Raw genomic sequence first — 13155 nt, 5'->3', positions numbered from 1 at the left:
TGTTTGATCCCCTATGAGAAGAGAGCGCCGGGCACCCACTTTAGAAGGTGGGCAATCGACACCGGCTGGTTTAGAATCGAACTACGTCATGTGCAGAAACAATATGCCGCATGAACCCACTCGATTAAGAAAAAAAGTGGGCCGGATGATAAATTGCCAAATACGAAAGCAGCGCGGACAAAAGCGAGGACAGCCACGCAGGCGGCGGCAGCACTAAGGGTGGATATACAATTTGCATATTTCAGTTTATTTGATGAGAAAACGCAAACTTGTATGTGACACGAGCGCATACAAACAGTGTCATTGTTAGCAACATGCCTGGTCCTTACCCGTGTGTTTTGCAGCACTGCGCAGAGGCGTGTTTTTTACCTTATATTACAAACGTTGTCGATGGATTGAGCGCCGTTAGAAGGGCGCTGCCAGGCACGCCGGTATCGCCTGCATATCTGACTTTCTGGGTCAGTCCTGAAGCACGCGGCTCTTGCTTTGTCGATGAATTTTTCATTGGTTGCATTTGATCGTAAGCTTTAGTGAAACGATAGGGTTATTGCTAATATATGGGGCCTTTATCGGTCGCCTGATTACAAGTACACGTCAGTGGATGTGCGTCCTCCAATGAAGTCATATCCGATCGCACTCATACGTATCTTGTCTTTCTCGTAGACCACTTCATTGCAGCGTAGTAGTTCGCGGCGGGGCATATGTGCATCATGGGGATGGTTTTGTTTTTATTGCCTGTCCACTATATGTTGCTCAGCGTGTAGGGAGGTATCACGTACAAACGAGCATCAAGTCAAAATCATAGATACTTTCTTTTTCCGTGCGACAGTTATGTGAACATGTAGGCGGAAAATATTCCATTTAGGTAAAGGGACACGTTCAAGGTAACTCATTTCCCGTAAGAAATGATTTCTACATATTCTTCTTTAATGAAACAGCAGTCGTGTGAGAATTTACGTGTTGCTTTACATGCTCTAAACCAAGCTTGTTTTAGCTAAAAATGACTTTTGAATTGCTGTACTTGCTATACGATAATTACAAACACGACCTTTGTCCACTTTTCAACGCACACTGCAGGGCTAGACGAGTCATACTTAAGGTATGAGGCTAAGTGCTGGGGAAAGAAGTTTAAAAAAGGATAAACAATACAAATTATTGGTCTACATCATAAAGCACACTTTTTTAGGCCCATGTGAGCGTTTTAAAGTTAGCATTTTTTTCAATATTTTTATTATTTGAAAAATTTGATTAAATGTGGGTCTCACGCCAATAGTCATAACTCTAATTTAACTCGATAAAAAAACACAATTTTTGGCAGTGCTATAGGAGAGGCTTTGATCTGTGCAATGAACTAAAATTATTGAGATCAGATCAATTATCGAAGCATAGTGATGAAATAACCAAAAACATGTGTGCTTCAAATGGGTGCGCCTTGGTGTAAACGGCCTCCATATCAAAACTTGGGGCACGATTTTACTTGCTGAGGTTCATTTCACACCCAATAACGCGAGAAAGAATTGTGCTAAGTTTCACAAAAAAATCTTTATTAGGGAAAAAGTTATGAATGTTTGCGTTTGAAGAAATCGTAAAAAGATGAGTTCTGAGAAAATCAACAAAAAGATTTCAAAGCATAGCGCTTACATAAGATGATCAGGAGAGCTAAAATCCCCTATATTTGTAGCCAGTTTTGTCTTGGGTCTTGCCCTTGTCTGATTTTGCTCGTGTTGCACCTCGGCTTCCTTTTTTTCTAGCCTGCTTTTCAGTATTACAGGTATTTGCTGTACGTCTCCAGGTCCGTCGCCTTGTACTGATTGCCGACAAACTTTAATTTTGTGCGTATTTGCGCTCTAAACTTCCCCATTCTGTGGCTGCCAGTAAGGAAAATGTCACAGTTTCGCCCTAAGGGCGAAGCAATGAATGCGATAGCAACACAGCAATGTCATACGAAGTAAGGTGAGCGGCTTTGGTAGCAATATGAATTGTAGTAAACATGAGCTGATTAAGTAAGCAGGTGTGCTGCGGCGTAAGTAGACCGACGTGAAGAGAGGCTCGATGACCACGAGGAGGCGCGTGTGAAACGGTGGTGTTGATGAGAAGCGCTTCCCGTGGGTAGCGCGTGCGAAGGGACACACCTGTAGCGCTGCACTGCCGACCCGGGCAGCATTGCATGTGTAGCGTGCGTTGGAAAATGTGGCCCGACTATTACTAACTGATTGAACAAGTGTGGTGTGAGCGCGCACAAACAAACATGAATAGATCACACTGAATGACTGCAGACAACGACTGTCAAAATGCTGGCAGCAAGCGCATATACGCCGCAGCGGCGAAGGTACGTGCGGTCTATCGCTACAACGGAAACTGAGCGGCGAATGCACGGCGCATAAAGGTCAGAGCCGTGTGGAGATAAGAGACGGTGCGGACGAGCGACGAGCGCGGTTGTTGGCAGCGTAGAAGTGCGCCCCCCCCCCCCCCTCCGCGCTCCCTCCGGCGCTGGCTTTCCGCTTCCTTGCTTGCGCGTGGGTGACTGAGTGCGTTCGCTCTCCGTGATAGCGCGCGTCCCCGCACGCTTCCACTCGGGCATACGGTGCGCGGCGAAGATTTTATCTATAGGGAACCTCACGGCGACGGCGACGGCAGAAATCCGGTAGAAGTGTCCATATAATTGCCATCTCAATAAAAAGTAAGCGACAGAGAGTAAACACATCCATCACACGATCCGGTTCTCCTTTAGCGCGCGTGCAGCCTCCATAACGTAAACAACACGTGCAAAAGATTGCACGTCCACCTGGTGAGGTGTTTATTATTTAACTTGATAAATAAAATGTTGAAAATGCTATTATGGCATTGCTACACTTTTTACGTGATACGATTCTTAAATAACCAGCAAATAACTGCAAACCAGGGCATTTTTTCTGTTCCACAGAAAACTGGCACTTTCAGTTTCGGTTTCGTAGACGCCGGGTGGGTTTACATTTTTTATGTATCTTTTGAAGGAAAATGCGTAGGAAGATACTTTTTTCAGCAAAATGATGTAGAATAAATTCCTCATCTAACAAAACAGAAAACAAAAAATTGACATTTTGAAAAAAATTTCAATTTTCACTTGGCCTCACACCTTAACAGGTCAAAATCGTGAAACCAGAGACAGCAGTGCAGCCCCGTAGGCGCCACTGTAATCTGCCTGGTCCACTCCTCCGGCATACCGCTTCTACTTGCAAATTTTTTTTATTGTCGTATGACTGTCGTAACTGCTCGCAACGTATTCACGTCGGAGTTGATTGTCGTTTTCTTATTAAGGTTGAGCAAACTTCAGTGAAACTAATTCACCTGTAGTGGCTAACCATTAATTTCCACCTTCAAATTAATGTTCAGCAAAAACTGCGCCCACTCTGAAAGCTGGCTCCACCCATCACACAAATTCCTGTTTTAGTTTGGTGGTGTGGCGTCCGCAAAGACAGCTGTGGGTCAGAGCATATTTATTCATCCGACAGTGTCTGCCCCACTCTCGTATACAGAGCGACGAGAATCAGGAGAACCGAGTGGCTGATTGTTTTGATAGTCACTACCACACGAAGCTAGCAGACAATGTCTTCAGGCATAGCTTAGGCCAAGTGACTTCTGTTTAGTCCAAAATCTAGAAATAATGACACGGGCAGTAAACGAGGACCGAGAGACAACTTGCCTCAGCGGCGATTCGAACGCAGATCGTCCGCTTTCCACGTACTATGCCCTTGCTGTCGCGGCGGCCATCCCCGCGTCACTTTTTTCGTCATTTTTGCATGTGTATACATATCTGTTAACAAAGCGTTCCTGCTATCGAGCATCAACTCTTTACATAATGTGAAGATTTCTATTCACATGAAAGTAATTCCATGTTATGACGGCCTCCTTAAAAAGGCTCCTGTACTTTTACTGTTCTTACTGTCCTTCATAATTGATTTAGTGATTGTTACCTAACTTTTCAATGGTCAAATTTATGAATCATAGGTCAACACAGTATTCTTACGGCATGGACTTTCACTTTCACTTTATTTCCTTAAAGACCCCTGTTCGGGGTATTACATAAGGAGTGGGTTACAAAATATGAGATACAAAGAATAAAAAAAATGTTACAAGGCATAATGCGAGGCAATTTCTTCTATGAAGGCAGATGAGCAGGGTATAGAAACTATGTTGTGCGCAAGGCCGTTCCAGTCTTTGTCTGTTCGAGGGAAAAAAGAAGATGCAAAGGTGATAGTACGCGCACGTGGACGAGCTACGTTTAAGGAATGTCCTATGCGATGGGATATGCGTGACGGTGGCAAGATATATGGAACACGATTGAGTACGCTGTGGTAGAACTTGTGAAATAATGATAAGCTAGCAATTAGACGGCGGTGGGAAAGGGTTTGTATGCCCGATTCCGCTTTTAATGAAGTTGCACTGACATCGTATGAAAAGGCGGAGTGAATGAACCGGATGGCCCGATTATGAAGTGCCTCAAGAGCGGTAATGAGGAAAGTCTGGCGAGGGCTCCAAATGGCAGATGCGTACTCCAGTTTGGGTCGTATTAGTGTCTTATAAGCTAATAATTTAACATGCTGCGGTGCGTTTTTTAAGTGACGTCGTAGGAACCCAAGTGATTTGTTAATCGAAGTAACCCCCGTATTATCAAACGATCGTCGACACCGACGCCGTTCCTTCTCTCCACCGAGTTGAGCACAGTGCATCCTCGCGACTGAAGAAGATGCTACGCTTCTCAATTATTGCTGTCGGGTGTTATGCACAGTGACCATTTGTGTCGAGGGGCGCCGCTGCCATCCACTTGCTCGAGTCGAGGAAGGTTCTACACTACGGTGGTAAACCTGCTCCATGCCTAGCCCAGTGGTTCGGCGTATTTGTTGGGGTACTTATATTGGTGCGACCAGCACATTCTTGCTACCGGCGAGCCTCGCGTCTAGCATGAAGATGACGGAATTTATTATCGCGAAAAGCAATCCGAGAAATCGGAGTTATCTCGAACCGCACAGAACATGCTATCCATATCAAGGCAGTCCGAATAGGTGTACATATGTAAGTAAATTGATGGTGAATAGCGGGATTTATTGGCGCAAGGGCTGTAATATTTATGAGCACGTTTGGCTATTAAAAGGACAGAAATATTTCATTCGCCACTTATTTCAGAGCCGCACTGCTGCTTCAAGCAAGGTCAACCATGTCAACCTTTTCTAAAGTTTCTAAGGCTTTCTTTTCAGAACGAGAAAACAAAAAAAAACTGTATATAGGATATATAACACAAGAAAAACGAACTGTTTTCAAATGTTCACCAAAAATTACACATTGACCCTAAATTTTAGCATTATAACAAATATAATTATACACTAGCTTATCAAGAATAGGTCATGCTATTTTTCAACGCAGAAGCTCTGCAAGCAAACAGATACGACAAGGCCGAACACTCTCTGTCCAAAGCTAAATGAATTAAATTGTAGTGTTTTGTGTGGAAAAGCCACAATCTAAAGAGGCACGCCGATGTGGGGGACTCCAGCGAATCCTTAAAGCTTGTCCGCGTAATGTGAACCACGTAGGGGTCTCTAACGTGCACCCAATGCACGCTACACGAGCGTTATTTTTGTTCCGCCCCTCACGAAATGTGGCCGGAATCGAACCCGCGACTTTCCGGTTCAGCAACGCAACGCGACAGCCACTTGGCTATCGCGGCACGCCACATTCTGTCCAGTGCTTTCTCTTGTGTCTATTTAGTTGTAACGTTTAGTTGTAAGCACCAGCGCACACGAGCAAACAAGGCGTGTGATTTCACGTCGGACAGCAAGTTATGGCGAAGTGGATGCACTGGTACTTGCCATTTTATTCTAAGCCTAGTATGTGTGAAATGTGTATTCAAAGAAAAAAAATGCAGTGATAAAGAAAATGAGAATGCACACACACACACACACACAAACGCTCTCCTACCAGCCCTAACTCCCTATAAAACAAGTAAGTGCACCGACGTTTCGTAAAACACAGCCTTCGTCCGCCGAAAGCATGCTAGATGGTGCCAGAACACCGCACTGTAGGAAACAAAGGGTTCACCCAGTCACGTAAGTGTACAATTGTATATGCGTAGTACCTGCGCTAGTTCGTCAACGCCTACGTGAAGCGGCAACTAAAGAGCATGTATACGTGCCTGAGGCACCTAAACTGTCTGTGGCAAGTTCTTTTTGTCACAGTTTTATGCCAAGAGCTTTGTTTTCGCGGTGCGAATTTCGAACACACTTCGAATGCTTTCAGTTAGAACTTTGTCATAGTGCGATTTCCAAAACGATGCCCTCGCCCCCCTCGCACCAGGTATTCACGACCGTTGATCGGCACAAGCACACTGACGCTCAAAGGCATGGCAACTCGCAAAGCCCATGATTCTGTGTGAGCGGCCGGATTACACCTACGATGATGTTGTTCGCTGACTGGCCTTTTTCATTGACAATGATATTTTGATGGCATTGTTACTTGGGGCATGTTAAGGTACCTAAGATGCCGAGCTGCAGTCGTCATCATCATCAGCCTATTTTTTATGTCCACTGCAGGACGAAGGCCTCTCCCTGAGATCTCCACTTACCCCTGTCTTGCGCTAGCTGATTCCAATTTTTACGCGCAAATTTCCCAATTGCATCACCCTGTCTAGAAGCTCGACAACAAGTTGAGGACTGCACAAAGAGCGATGGAACGAAAAATGTTCGGGGTAAATTTAAGAGACAGAAAAAGAGCGGTGTGGATTAGAGAGTAAACGGGAATAGCCGATATTCTAATTGGCTTAACTGTGGCAAACAAGCCTGTTTGCCACAGTTAAGGTAGACCGGGGCGTTTTATGCTACGCTACATGGTCCCGCCAGAGCACGCGTCGTGCGTTTGCTTACACTTTCAATCCGAATCCCTGCTGACCGGGACAGAGTCAGCCTTTCAAATGGCGGCATAATACGGGTACAATTAGTATGTAAAAATATGTGGTTGCCGATGATGACGAAGGAAGAAGGACAAGGTAGAGGAAATTCTGAGCGCAGTTTGAACGGTTAGACATGGGAGGCAGATACATGTTGCTGCAATATCTGTTAATCTGTACCAAACGTTGGTCATTACGGTACAAATACAAACACGTATGTTTGGTTTAACACGTAATATATTTAAACAAACACAGGAATGAAAAGTATCAGTTCCTGTCGATGGTATACATGCTATAGTATCAAATTCTCACATATTTCCTCCATCCGGCAAAATACTGGGCAGGCTCGAAGTGCCACCGCTCAGACGAATTTGTCTGCATTAAGTGGTTAGTGTAATGCACTTCATTGTGTTGTACACGAGAAATGTACAAATTTGATGAACGTATTAGGGAAACAGGGCATTTGTGTGGGGTGTTAGGCATATAGGTGTACGACACATTCACAGCGTTGTCATTTTAATTCAGCTGATATTTTTCTGGACCTAGTGCATTTACGGAATATTCTGAGGCACGCATGCTTTTCTAATGCAGAGCTGCCATTTTAACACGAAAGTGTTTTATGCCGGGGTCCACCAAGACTTCACTGACGTATTTCCGTCACGGAAATACGTCAGCTTACAATGTACACGAACATAATACAAAGAAAGAAACCAGAAGAAAAAGTTCCATAAACATGCAAAATCTGGAAATCGAACCCACGACCTCTCGGTCCGCGACGATAGATCGCCGAGCGTTTAACCCATTGCGCCACAAACGCATTTGCAGAGAGCTACACAGACGCGCCTTATATATCTAACACTCCTCCGTGTACCCGCGCTCTTGCTCGGGGCGGTGCCGCCGCCTACGAGCAGAAAAGAGAAGTACTGCATTATGACACTAACGCGCACCGACAGTGAACGCTTCGGTGGTCTCAGCACTACGACGCCTCGATGCCAGCATTCGAAGGGACGCTGGCATCAAGAAGCACTACCAACGCCAGGTGGCGTTCACCGTACTCAGCACAGCGGAGCGTGGCCTCTGCAATTAGCTCTGAAAATGTTTCTGAAGTTGATCGCGGAGGCTGCAATTACGACGCGCTGTACGCGCTGATTTGACTCAGTGACGATTCAGTTACGTGCTTTGTCTTGCGCGTTGTATTAGTGTGTCAGTTACGTGCTTCGTCTTTCGCGTTGTGCTAGCGTGTGCAGCGTAGTGCAGCTTCCATATGCACGACGGTTGCTCATGGTCATCGACGTTGGTAGTCGTGATGGAGGAGACGTGCCACCAGGCGTCAGCGTGGGTGCATCAACGCCTAAGGGCGCTTTAGCCACAAAACACCAATAGACATTATATATCAATGTGCAATAAACATTACACTACTTCTGTGAAGACACGTTTCACTTTCGTGTTCTATACCGATTCCTATATAAGAGGGATCAACCACATTTTTTTTCTTTGCCTTCGGTATAAATTTTGCCTGGCGCATTTCTAGCATGGTAATGCGACTATTTAGCCGACTGTGTATGTAAATGGAACGTCGCTTTAGCGGAAACATCGGGTTTAGCGGAAGGGAAACACACTTTTTATGTAATTAAGGTTGTAAGCTCAAACGAAGTCTTACAAAGATTCTGCGCACACATCGCCGTCTGCGCACATTCTTTTTTTTTTGGGGGGGGGGGGTGTTCACCTGGACTTGAGCTGTTCATTCCTCGAGAAATTCACTCGTGTTGGTTACTCAAGTGTACAAGAGTATCCAACACTCGTGACGTATAAGCCTGACGCATCAGCACAGAAGTAGCATGTGCCTCAGTCAGGTCTCTTACACTAGACGGTACAACATATTACATCTTCACGCGCCGTCATGACTCTCTTTTTCCCTTACTCACACCTCCTCCGCATCTCTGTAAGTATTTTCCCTCTCTCAAACACCAGCACGCAGCTGCTGTATACGCGCCTGTGTGTGACCCCGTACGGACCCTACTCGGCAAGAAACCCAGCACCGAAGGACGCGAAGCGCCTGAAGGGTAGGCAAGGAAAGTTTTGCTTTAAATTGCAGCACTGGTGACGGATCAGGGAGGAAGCGTCGCACGTGTTTCAAAGGCGTATTTTCGTTTTCTCATGAGCCCGGACACGCGAGAACTACGCATTTTGGGTGTGTTTGTGTGACCATTGCGTGCATGCCTGAATTGCGAGGTAAATATGTCGAGACTGTGCCTAGGTAGCCATAGTCATTCGAAATCATGGAAGGTTGATGGTGCTATGGTGGCGGACACGTTTTATGCCGTTTTTGTCTTACCGATGGCAATGCGCATTACGCGAGAACCGCTGCTTAACTTCCGTCACAGTGAGATCTCAGCGGCTGATACAGAGTTCGCAATGGCGAAGCATACAGCAAATTTGTTGCAACAACGCTGTCAGTTTTCATCGGTCTGCGGCCGTTAAAGCAGCATCTGCCTAACTCCGCCACCCACCCCCCAACCCCAACCTCCCCTTCACGCTACACGCCGGGTCGCTCCGCATCTCTTGGCAGGGATCCTCGGTGTCGGGGCTGATATTTTCCCATTTAACTTCTGTAGTACATGTTTCTTTTTTTTTGTTTAACCACCAGGGGTGACAGGTTTATTTGCCTATTAGGAGATTACAGTTCCAACTAAGGGGAGCGGAGCGAACAGGCACGCAGATCAGGGGTGGGGGAACGAGCAGGTAGATGCGGCTATGAATGTCCAATGAATGATGACATGTTGTCAGTGCGAATTTGTTGTATATTGTACGCTTCGCCATTACGGACACTGTATCGGTCGCTGTGATCCCGTTTGCACGGAACTAAGCGGCCGTTCTTACGTAGTGCACATCGGCTAGGAACAAATGGAGAGCACCACGCCCTCCTCCGTGTAACACTTGGGCAAAGCCAGAAGCAATCAAGTTCCCAGATTTCTCTCCCGCAACTCACACTTGCGCAGAAGGGTCGGGCCAAGGCGGCGCAGATCTCGCATGTCTGAGTCCTTAACAAAACTGAAATACGCGTTTCGAATTGTGCTTGTGAGGGCACTTGGTGCCCGGGAGCGCACCTAGAACACTGTGTGCCTCTGTGCAGCAGCAGCCATGGCCTCCTCCTCCTCAGTGACCAACATGGCGGGCTGCAGCCTCTTGCTGCTGCTGTTGTGTGGCCTGGCGGCCTCGTCGCTGATTGAGAAGCGCACCCGGTTCTGCGGTCCGTACCTGGTGGAAACCCTGGAGGCCCTGTGTGGCGGCGAGTTCTTCGACCCTGCCCAGAAGAGGCACACTGGCCGCCAGCAGATGACGTTGCAGCCCATGTGTAAGTACTTGTGAACACGTACTAACCTTGCCCAAGGCCTAGCATTTTGAAAAGTTACAAAGGAAGGATTAAGCACCTTCTTTTAAGGACAGTATAAAACAGCTTGAAAATTTGTCCTCTAAAGGTAGCGAAAACTGGCAATTAGAGGGCAATGTAGGATATAAACACAAATATTCTATAATACAGGTAGTCCTCGGCTAGGATCCGTATCGGCAGCTATTACAAAGCAATGAAGGAGCTTATACCTTTTCTTGGGATCCCATGATTCCCCAAAACCCCATGAGACTTGAGAGCTATTGGACTAGAGGTATGAGAGCCGAACATCGGAAACGGCGTCATCACCTCATGGAAACGAAAAACAAGTATTCTTTGACAATTCCGCACCAAATACTCACATAACAGAGTGCGCTAGCTGTTCTAATTCACCATGCAGAAATACTTACAGTACCCAACGATGCTATTCAACATCACAGTGAGACCAGATATCGCAATTATGGCAATCTGGCGTGTCGAATACGTGGCAAATATCTCTACGCAGTCCATACCTGCACAGCACAATGTTGTCTATACACCTTTTAACTCTCCAACATCCCGCACTCCACCCATACATTTCGGATAGCTAGACCACTCCACCGCAAGAGGTGTACGCCGTAAACGCGAAATTTCTTCATCTTAATAGGCCTCTGGAAAGAAAGTTCCAAAGGCCTGACCGTGTTATCGAAATTCCCTACTGCACTCTCAAGAGACTGTTTTGTAACTTTGAAATGTCTCCTCCACGTTACATGCTGCGGACGCTATACTGCTGTGAATCTTCCTAATATGCATAGTAGTTCGTAAATGACATTCGTTTTAGTGTCCCAGCAAAACATGAGCACACATTTTAGTTGCCACTCGGGCCCCAAAGCACTTACAATTTAGGAACTTCTACAAAAGCACTGAGTTTCTACTGAGTCTCACTTTGGTATGTTTGACAACTCTTCGACCTCGTACATTTGAGCTTGAGTTGCCACTCAGGCTGCGAAGCACTTACAATTCGGAAACTTCTACAGTATCTTTGAAGTAAAGTACAGAAGTCAAGCGCAAGACAGGGGTAATTGGAGAGCGCAGGGAGAGGCCTTCGTCCTGCAGTGGACATAATATATAGGCTGATGATGATGATGATGAGGATGACAGTTTGTTTCTAATTGGGGGGGGGGGGTATTCTTCAGTATACTTGACAGTTCTTAGACATCGAATAGCTGAATCCATTCTCGAGCTCCAACGAGCAATGTCCATATATATGGTAATTTTCTATAGGGTGCCTAATAACTCATACACATCTATGTCAGCTCGCACATACATACGTTTCCGATGTCCAATCTCCTCAAGATTTCACTCTTCTGGATGCCAAAGTTACGTAGTAGTGAGTGCAAGGTCCCTTAGCGCCTTTTCACCCGAAGCTGATGTACTCCACTGCATCTAGCCGCAATACCAGTTTTGCTGAAACCAGAATGATAGCCACGAGATGTGCCATGGACTGAAACTAAGCAGCGTCGCCATTTCACAGTGCCCCCGTGGGTGATGGAGCCGCGGTTGGGTTTCCTGGACACCAAGACGGCTCTGCAGCTGTTGCGGCCCGTCGCCCGCCGCCAGGGGCGGGGCATCATCGACGAGTGCTGCCACAAGAGCTGCTCCGTGGCGGAGTTGCTGTCCTACTGCGGACCGACCAGGCCTACGAGCACGGACGATTAAAGCAAAGGATGCGCTCACGAAACTATGCCCTAACAGTTTCCCTAACTGACGCGCGCGAAAAAATTGGGAAAGAAATGTGGTTGAAAGTGCCCAACTTCAAAGTGCAACTCATTCTCGTATCGAACAACGTCGTCAATAAAACTATTGCAAATTTCCGGTGGTAATATTATACTTTCTCATTGCCGATCGCTGTTCAGTTTCTGGGAAAATTCAAGGTGATTTGTAGCGGCGAAAACTACAAGTACACAAGAAGGCACGTTTGACACACGGCTACGCTGTATTCTTTAGTCCTTATGACTTTTTGAGTTATTACTCGCTTTGATGTAAGAAAAAGTCCGCATCGCATCCCTGACCAAGGAAATGATTTGCAGTCTCAAAGGCTGGTGCACTGTACACGTCATCCCTTTCGAAGTGGTGGATGAGCATTTCCATGTTGGGATTATCTACCAGCCAGATAAGTGGGCTCCACTGCAGGGCACGTCGTTCTGAGATAACGAACACCAACGCGGTGCCTTAACCATTAACTGCCTACGTGACTTTGTGGGTATGGTATGTACGAGGTAGCAGTTCGGATTCCCCGCCATAGCGGCGGCATTCCAGTGAGGGCAGAATGCGTAACGCTCAGGTATCGTGCTTTGGATGTATGTTAAAAAACCGCAGGTGGTCAATGCTAATCTGGAACCCTCCGTCATGGCGTCCCTCAAAACCCACTATGCAGATTCTGGACTTTAAACCCCACAATGTATTTAATCCCGGCACAACGTTTCATGTATCAGAGAAAGAGGTTCAGGAATAATGCCATACCGCACTGGTGGGCATAACTCTATACTATTTCCGAAGATTGTTGAAGCGCATCTCGCTGTAACGTGACCGACCCCTGGGTGGCCCAGATGGTTAGGTTACATCGCCGGCATATATGGTATAGTGTAATTCCGGTATAGTGCTGAGTGTATGAGGGAATTGCATCATGACAATGCTAAAATGTATACTGGATAACACTGCGTTTGCTGAGCTGATCCTGACAGACTCAGCTGAGCAAACTTCATTACAGGACGCATGTTGATTTTAAGATGAAAAAAATAAACTGGGCAATTTCGGCAGAAGGGGCGAAATACGTGAAGCGGCAGCCCTTAAGGCTTAGCATTGCGTTGCA

General features: G+C 46.3%; 1 protein-coding gene across 1 annotated transcript in view; it reads left to right on the top strand.

Moving 5' to 3' along the window:
- Nucleotides 1-12146, top strand: part of LOC119464644 (bombyxin B-2 homolog) — a 30203-nt gene extending 18057 nt beyond the window's left edge. Inside the window, exons 2-3 of the mRNA XM_049656553.1 lie at nucleotides 10050-10271; nucleotides 11818-12146. Of these exons, the coding sequence (XP_049512510.1) occupies nucleotides 10058-10271; nucleotides 11818-12002 (399 nt within the window). The 5' untranslated portion in view covers nucleotides 10050-10057 and the 3' untranslated portion in view covers nucleotides 12003-12146. The remainder of the gene's footprint in view (nucleotides 1-10049; nucleotides 10272-11817) is intronic.
- Nucleotides 12147-13155: the final 1009 nt, after the last annotated feature.

The sequence above is a fragment of the Dermacentor silvarum genome, chromosome 9 (genome assembly GCF_013339745.2).
Source record: "Dermacentor silvarum isolate Dsil-2018 chromosome 9, BIME_Dsil_1.4, whole genome shotgun sequence".
NCBI lineage: Eukaryota > Metazoa > Arthropoda > Arachnida > Ixodida > Ixodidae > Dermacentor > Dermacentor silvarum.
Note: the sequence above shows the minus strand (reverse complement) of the source record. Positions and strands in the feature narration are given on the sequence as shown.